Source organism: Ruditapes philippinarum, unplaced genomic scaffold, assembly GCF_026571515.1.
Source record: "Ruditapes philippinarum isolate M1 unplaced genomic scaffold, ASM2657151v2 ctg4744_1_1_1_1, whole genome shotgun sequence".
Taxonomy (NCBI): Eukaryota; Metazoa; Mollusca; class Bivalvia; order Venerida; family Veneridae; genus Ruditapes; species Ruditapes philippinarum.
Genome location: NW_026856820.1, coordinates 1,917 through 11,235, shown reverse-complemented (window position 1 = coordinate 11,235; position 9,319 = coordinate 1,917). Strand labels below are relative to the sequence as shown.

The window sequence follows — 9,319 nt, the reverse complement described above, 5'->3', positions numbered from 1 at the left end:
TAATTTTAAAATTGACGACAGTTCAAAATTCACTTTATTCCAATACTTATAATGTACAAATCCCGTCAAATGAGGTGTTGTCACGGTACATAGGCGCTTTATTAGTATGGTTTTTAAAGGGAAACAGGTGCTCGGAGTATATATAAAATGTCTCACAAAAACATAATTCCTTCAATATCAGTTCACTTTAAACAGTAATGACATTAACATGATATCAATAATATTTTTTCTAAATAAAGGATCTATACGCCTTTCTTTTTTAGTATTACAAAAAAAAGGCTTATGGATCCCTAATTTAAACACAGAAAACAAGAAACATTCTTTTAGAAATAGTACACAGCACTCAGGGTCTCTTGATATTATAGTGACAAATCAGTCAGCCTGTAAACATTGAACGGATCAAAGCCAAAGGCTGACTTCCTTTCAATCTTTAGGGCTGACTGGGTGGTCACTATAATGCTATGAGGTCCGAAATAACGTGTGCTATTTCTTATACTGCACTTTACTAGAACATAATGGTAAAAGGTCACTGAGGAAGGGAATCATGTTATTCAGATAACAGAATTTCTTGTAAAATACATTGAAAACTGTTGGCAGTCAGCTTGTATAATGCAAAAATATAAAGTTAAATATTTCTTGGGAAATTTTAGCAATCTGGCAAAAGGTTATATAGTGTCGCTTAGGCAGACACTAAACATTTTTGGATATTATATTCTTTAAGGCCTATTGACATTTATATAAGTAAAGAAGAATCACATAAATATCAGGTTTTATATTTTTACTTAGAGAACCATTGATAGGTTAATAGCAGGTCAATTCAGAGTCATATTAATTGTTGATAATGTTATACATTTTATGATAAATATAGATAAACAAGTGTATATTATAGTATGTGTATGATTGTTGAAATGTATCATAAACATATTTACATAATTTTATAAATCTTTAAAACATTTACTAATTGATATACAATATTGTTATTCTTACATCATATTAGATAATAAATGGTAAAAAAGTGAATAGTTCAGCAATTTCAAGAACTCTGTAATTGAAGAACTTGCTTCATTTAAAAAAATGAGTTGTAAAATTGGGAAGTTGTCAAATGACTAGTATCAACAAAACATTGAAGTAAATAGAAAAATACAATCGATGGACAAAGTTCTTAATAATTTTGTTGCTTATTTAATGTTTGATTAAATTAAAACTGATGTGATAGAATGACATTGTGCTTAACCATGTGTACTTCTATAAAAGAAACATGTTGAATGTATGCAATTTAATGTGACGGAGCGAATATCTTGATTACAGAACTACAATAATAAAAAGCGAAATGGAACCAAACTAAGTTAAATGACAACACAATTCATGAGGTATTGTTACTGTTGAAAGTTATTGATTGATCAAGAAAAGATATCTCTATGGTTATTTTTTCTTACAGGTAGTTTTGAAACCATTGTCAAACCAACATGCACTTGTTTTAATCTTGCCGTCTGCTTAACCCAATAGTATGAGCATCGGTAAGGTAATCCAGGGACCGCTTGTTCAGTCTTTCTCAGTTTCAGCTGATCTTGGACATTGAGTTATATGATATAATTTGTCACTCACCCATGCCACTGCTGTTTCATTAATCATGTTGGATTAGAAGTCGCTCAATTTTGGAGAAATTGTAATTATTAGTTAGTTATCAAGGAAAGCCGGTTAGGTAACGTGAATCGACTGCCAAAAACTTGATAAAAATGTGTTAAAATAAGCGTAAAAATCAGAAGAAGCAAGAACGTGTTTATTAAACACAAATGCGACTGGCTCAGATTCTTGTCTGAGTAACAATTTTCAAAAAAAGTTTACCCATTCATTCAGTTATGGACAAAAAAAATTGAGCACAGTTATATAACTTGACAGAGTCATGGTGTTTTGTAATTGTGAAAAATATAAGTTGGCAAGTCATTACTATGATTTTGATGGAGTTGAGAAATATTCAACTTACCAATTAAACTTTATCAAATACTAGTGTAATGCAAGACCTTGACCTTGAACCATGTGACCCCTGAAAGGACCACCTTAGGTATGTTCCTTGTTAATATGAGACTATATTGGTAACAAAAATACAAAGACTGTATAAAAATGTAAAAACAAATCTATTGTTAGCAGAAATGGCCTTGACTTTGTGACTCCCGACACTGGTTGTGTAGAAATCTATTATTGGCACCCTTGACCAAGACCCACTGAATTATTATATTCAAATATGAAAGACATAAAGGCTGTATGGGTAAATGTGTAAAAAAATACTTTTAGCATTGGTGACCTTGACCAAACTGACTCCAAACTCCATCCAAAGAAAGAAGATTTCTCAATTTTATGTTCCTACCAAATATAAAAGACATCAGTCAATATAATAAGATTACACCTGTTATAGTAAAAATCTACTTGTGACATTGGTAACCTTGACCTTGACCCATAACTGACCCCCAAATAAGGGACCTCCTTAGGCATGTGACGCATGTCAGTATTAATGGATCTAGCAAAGGCTGTATGAGGAAAAACGTTTTGATTTAATTTTTTACACCAGTGACCTTAACCATGACCCCAGTGACGCCTTTCTCCACTAAAAGTTAGAGGACCATAGAAGGTATCGGCTACCAAATATGGAATATACCAATAAATGAATGAAGTAATTAGGAGAAATTTAAGATAAATTCAACATGACGGAATAGGTTAACCATACAAGTCCCTTTTTTCAAAGTGATAACAAGGGAAATAACTGGAGAAAAAGAATGGCACAGCTATATAATTTGGCGATATCATGTACCTTGTATTGATTAGTAAGTATGAAAATTATGAAGTCATTGGTACAGGTAGAATTTCAGAAAAATCCAACTTGTCGTTTTAGGTTAACCTCGTACGGACGGACGATTCAATAACTATTTACCCGGGGGGGGGCATATAAACAACAAACACAAGTAAACTTGTTATTGTGCGCACAAGATAACAAAACTGTGTATCAGTTACCATTTGTTTTGTTGTATAATGATAATGGTATAATCATCAAATTACATCTTCAATACAATTTGCTAGAGTAGTATAAAGGTAACTCTCACATGTTATTTCTAATTATTGTTATAGGTTTATTATTGACAAAATCTATATATAAATATCATTACTTATGGTTTCACTGGGCTATGCAATGCCTATAATGTATAATTGCTTTACGAAAAGCAATTGTTCGCAAATTTACAACTTTTTTCATTGAATGAACAAAGAGATTTCTTCATCTATGAAATCTTTAAGTTCAATGATACAGTCATCATCCTTGTTTTCAAGTAGATTTACGGTCGGATTGAAGTACTCTCCTATGCGTCGTTTATGGAGACGATGTGCAAATTCTTGTAAAAAGTTCAGACAGCGGTTGGCTAGTTCTTCTTTGTACCAGTATTCATCTTCTGGTAAAATTTCACACAGCCACAAAAGTGTTGTCTGAAAGTCAAATTTATATCCTACATATAATCAATTATGTAATAAACTGTATATTAGTATATTAATTAATTTTATGTTAATTATAAATGATGAAACAATAAATAAAGATTGTTTAAACTTATATGTAATCTTACTGGTCGATGTTGACATAAAGAAATAGAGGAAGAACCAGATATAGAAAATTAAATACCTTCAATAGGTACGAAGAAATTCCTTTTAATCCGGTCGTAGATTTTGACTGCCATTGCATCAACTTCTTTTTCATGATTCTAAGGCATGCTTTCCGCCACGTTTTTGCATTATCAATATCTATCAAAAGTTCATTTTCGCAGTTTGCATACGATATTTTCCAATACTTGTCTCCTTTAGGCACCAAATATATCTGCTGACATTTAACACTGTCTATTTTTTCTTTCGTTAGCCATTTATAAGTGTCGCGCCTTGGCCATCCAAAGTCTGTGACACTTATTATCTCATTTGATAACGTTAATTTTGGAGTAATATCTACGGAAACATTTGGCCCGTCGTCCTGTTGGATTGTAAGCGACACAGCCGGACCTTTAGCGCCACGGTTTAAACTAACTGCATCAAATTCTGAAATTTACATTTATAGTATGAGAGAACGGATCATGGAAAATGCAAGAAATTTGGGTGGTATTATTTCTGGTTGAAATAAGTATACGCTATATTAACAGTTTGAGCATTCACGAGTAACAACGATGTAACTCACTTAATTATGTACGCTTGCAAAATGAAGTAAACATACCATGTACAGCATCACTCACAAAGCCGTGAAAATCAGACAAAACATAGTATGGCAAAATCAACGTCCGGTTTCTATCCTTTACACAGCAATTTGGAAAACTTGAATTAACCCACCGAGGAACATAGACAGCTTTAAAGCCCTCAGGCACGTAGAGTACGTTAGAGTATGGGCGTAATAATCTTATCTCATTAGGAAAATATCGCTTCCCTGCGTCTACGAAGATCGATGAAACCTAGAATGAAAATGAATTACTACCAGATACGAGTGTAGAATACCAACTTCTTTTGGATACATGAATAGTTAGTTGAATAAATAAAAATTCAGAAGTACAAGGATATTAGCTTATTGAGATGTTTTTTAACTTGATTATAATATATTTATCAGCAAGGATGAAGTAGTGCTCACATCTATGTTTATGACAAACCAATAAATTAAGTATTTGTGAAACAAAAACTGTCCGAGGACCATAACGCTCGACTTTTCGAAAAGTTGTCACAAGTGTGTTTCATTGAGTATAATAATGCTTACCTATATGAATACATAAAATTAGAATTATGGGACTTGTGCCAATCATGTAAAAACAAGAGCCATGTCAACATGGCCATCCCCCGCCGAATGTGTTTGCTCATTGGAAGAATAAATATGTAGTAGAGCAGAATAATACCATTTTAAGAGGTCTTTTGGTAATGAAAACTGATGGCTATAGTGATTACAGATTTGAAACCTACGTGAATACTGATGGCTGAAAAAACAAAGGGCAATAACTGAAAAATAATGCAGGGTAGGTTATCATTCTTGTGTGCTGCATCCCTCCTCAGTAAAATCTATCCACCTATGAAGTTTCAAGTTGATACCTCAAATACTTTTTGAGAAAAAAATTGAATTGAAAAATTAAGTATGAAAAATAACAAAGGGCAATAACTCAAAAATTATGAAAGGTAGAGTTGTCATTCTTGTGCACTGCACACCTCCTGAGTGAGATCTATGCACCTATGAAGTTTCATAATGATATCTCAAAGGCTTTTTGAGTTATGCTCTGGACAAAAATTAATTTTGAAAAATAACAAAGGGCAATAACTCAAAAATAATGCAGAGTAGAGTTATCATTCTTGTGCAATGCACTCCTCCTCAATGAAATCCATCCACCTATGAAGTTTCAAGTTGATACCTCAAATACTTTTTGAGATAAGCTCTGGACAAAATAGCATGAAAAAGAACAAAGGGCAATAACTCAAAAATTGGTTAGGGAAGAGTTATCATTCTTGCGCACAACATTCCTCCTCAATAAGATCTATCCAACTATGACATTTCATGTTGATATCTCAAAAACTTTTTGAGTTTTGCTCCACTCAGGTGAAAAATTAAGTATGAAAAATAACAAAGGGCAATAACTCAAAAATTATGAAAGGTAGAGTTATCATTCTTGTGCACTGCACACCTCCTGAGTGAGATATATGCACCTATGAAGTTTCATGTTGATATCTCATAGGCTTTTGGAGTTATGCTCTGGACAAAAATCAATTTTGAAAAATAACAAAGGGCAATAACTCAAAAATTATGCAGGGTAGAGTTATCATTCTTGTGCACTGCACTCCTCCTCAATAAGGTCTATCCACCTATGAAGTTTCAAGTTGATAACTCAAATACTTTTAGAGATATGCTCCGGACAAAAATGTCGGACGGAAGGACGGACGGAAGTTCTAACAGGAGAGTAATTATGTGGCTACTCTATTGTTCTCTCTATTGTTCTTTTTAGCCACACAAAAGAAAATAGCCACATTACGGAATGAATGACATCAAAGAGAAAGAACAGTTACCTATTGTCCCTCTAGCCACATAATTACTGTCCTTTTAGTGCGGACGGACGGACGGACGGACGTTCTTACCAGAGCTACATTATGGGGTTTTCTTTTGTTATTTCTTTTGTTCTTTTTAACCCCACAATGCGGAAAATAACCCCACAAGAGAAACGGAATGAATGACATCAAAGACATCTATTGTTATGAGAACAATAGACGAAACCCCATAATGTAGCTCTGGTTTGTACGGAAGGACGGAAGGTCGGACGTACGGAGACTATTTCTATATCCCCCGCCGCCTTTTCGGCGGGGGATAATAATCACAGAGAACAAGTGTGTGAAGTTTCAATTCATTCCCTTCAGTAGTTATGGAGATACCAGCTTGCACGCAAAAACTTAACCAAGAATTTCTTAGTTGAAAAGGGGCATAATTATGCGAAAAAGCAAATAAGAGTTATGGGACTTGTGCCAATCATGTTCGATAATCACAGAGAACAAGTGTGTGAGGTTTCAATTTATTCCCTTCAGTAGTTATGGAGATACCAGCTTACACGCAAAAACTTAACCACAGTGACGCCGACGCCGACAAATGGGTGACTGCATTAGCTCGATTATTCTGCGAATAGTCGAGCTAATAAAATGACAGTTTAAGAATATATCACGTTAACCTCATTTTTATCATGGCTGTCAATGTCATCTCCCTCGAATTCGAAGTTAACCGGCTCGCCAGACAGTTCCAATTGTTGACAATTGATAAGGATGTCAACACTGTAGTCTAACTCATCTGCTTTTCCTACTTTTACTCCAACAGCATTTGAACCCTCAGTGGTGGCCTCCGTTGCAAAGCGAGCTCTGTTTTCTTTGTTATTAAGAATATCGTCAAGAAGCTCATTAATGTTATCATGTGTTTCATTTTTGATATCAACATCTAATGTGACTCTTTCGGAATAAAACTGGTGAACTGTGTCAAGATTTTCGCTACTTAGATCGGTTTTTCGGTACTTTCTGCGTCGAATACTGTTGTACGACGGTTTGTAACTCCGACCAGAACTGCACTTTGATGGTTTGCTATAATTATAAACAGTTTTGTTTTCGTAATCGTTTAGAAGAAAGGTATCTCTGTTACGGCTTTGCAATGGTAAACGACTTTCACTAAAGCATTCAGACCTTTTTTTAATGTTCTTGTTTCTTACCACTTTGCTTTCATTTCTTACATCTGACTTTGGCTGGCATAGTTTATTTTCAAATGCAGCCGAAAAAGCTCTAGCAGATGCAGCGGCAGGGTCATTTTCTTTGAGCACAGAACGTAAATGTGATGTTAAGCTTTTGCTCTGGTTTGTTAATGCAGACTTTTCATGCATTGAAGTTACCTGGCTTTTCTTCAATTGTTGGTTTGTTTTGGTTTCAGATTGTACATTGAATGAAGTTATGTATTTAGATTTTATAGGTGTGGGTCTAATTTGTGGCTGTGAAAAACTAATTTGTGAAGTACGTGTTTGTTGATATACATTGTCTGAGTTGACATCATTGTAACACTTCAATTCATTTTTCAACTGATATCTTGGCAGGTATAGTTTATTTTCAATTACAGCCGTGGAAGCTTTGGCAGATGTAGCGGCAGCATCATTTCCTTTGTTTGCAGGATGTAAATGTGATGTTGAAATATTGTTATTGCAGTTTTCTTTTGTCATAATATCTGATAATTCATTTTTCTTTGTTGTTTCACAGCTCTTTACCGTTTTATTACATTCCTTGGGGTTTGCACTACATAGATCAGTAACAACTTTACTCTCAGATGCAGTTTTGATTCTTCTAAGAGATACCGTACTATATTGCTTTACAACATCACTTTCTTCAGACGGACTCTCATTTTTCCGAGTCCTTGTGTGCTTCTTCAAAATAGGTCGTAGTCGGATCGAAGATTTATCATTGGGATGTGAAATCGTTCTTTCTAAATTTAATATATTTTTTTCAATTTTAGCTGCAGTCTTTTCATCATGAATCTTTGTCTCTTTGTTTGAAAATCTTTGAGACGGCGGTGTCTTATCTTCTCTGTTTGGCTTGGCATCATTTTGAGGTTTAATAAGTCTGAAGATATTTTAGATTTGTAACATAGTTATTTTTTTGAAATAAAGTCATCATTTATCATTTAATTCTTTATCTCGCTAGGATTTTAAGTCTTTAATATTGTTGGTTATCATATATTTTGAATTTAGATATGCAAGTTTATTGAAATATTTTCTTTTTCTTATATTGAAATGTATTTATCTGATGAAATTTAATTACTACTTTGAATTTATTACATTTATATAATTAACATAAATTTCGATAAATGAAAGTTTAGTAGAATGTAAACACATTATATGACATGTTTATAACATGAGGGCGAGAGAGGTCATTTATTGCTCACCTGAGAAACGTTGTCCTTACAAGACATATATATAATGCTCAGGTGAGCACCTTCACTGAGTAAAAAAGTAGGTCAACTTATAGCAAAATTTAATTCCTCATCAGAAACCGTGCGTATAGTCCAAATTTTATCGATGTCTGATACAAAGGTTCAATTTTACATTTGCAAATGTGAATCAAGTCAAATTTTCATAGTTGTAGCTTTTACTACAAAAGGAAGGTCACTAGGTTTTGTTTTTCTCTCTCTCTTGATTGCTATGTGTTATGATATCAAAATCAGATAACTCTTTACATGTTTAGTTGTACAGTTAATGGGATTACTTCCATTTACTTGATATTCATAAATGCTATGTTATATATATGATCGTGCCTCTCTGATACCTGAGCATTCTCACTTGAGCTCTGGTCTTAACAACATGTATTAAATGGTTATAATAAATAGTAGAATAGTTTGAATCTTGTTATCATCCATACAACATAACTCTATGGTCTATGGCAACCTATAACGACCGGATAATTGGATAGTACTTCTACATAAGTCATTTAATATATTTTTGTAATCAAACATAATTACATATATGTACACAGTATGTTTAGATTGAGCATATTCATTCTAAAACCATTTTATTCCACCAACTTCTATAAAGGCGAGCAAAACCTAGAATATATTATGTACATAAATATTATAACAATATGTCACAAATGTACTTCATGTACAAGGGGCATATTTTTGTTAGTGGAACCGCAGCGCGTTTTTATTTTTAAGTCATACTTGTGAAAAATAGTAGAGTCCTTCATCATATTCACCATGGAGAGCGGGTGCGACCAAACAATTCATACAAAAACAGTTCATGATCGGTAATACATGTATATT

At 33.5% G+C, this 9,319-nt stretch overlaps 1 protein-coding gene across 1 annotated transcript; it reads right to left on the bottom strand.

Moving 5' to 3' along the window:
• Positions 1–2,960: 2,960 nt before the first annotated feature.
• LOC132747807 (uncharacterized) lies at positions 2,961–8,124 on the bottom strand (the record flags this gene model as incomplete). The annotated part of the gene is made up of 4 exons (XM_060737311.1): positions 2,961–3,471; positions 3,662–4,065; positions 4,238–4,469; positions 6,705–8,124. Coding segments are annotated over 4 exons (2,287 nt in total), but the record flags the coding sequence as incomplete, so codon positions are not given.
• Between the last annotated feature and the right edge of the window lie 1,195 nt (positions 8,125–9,319).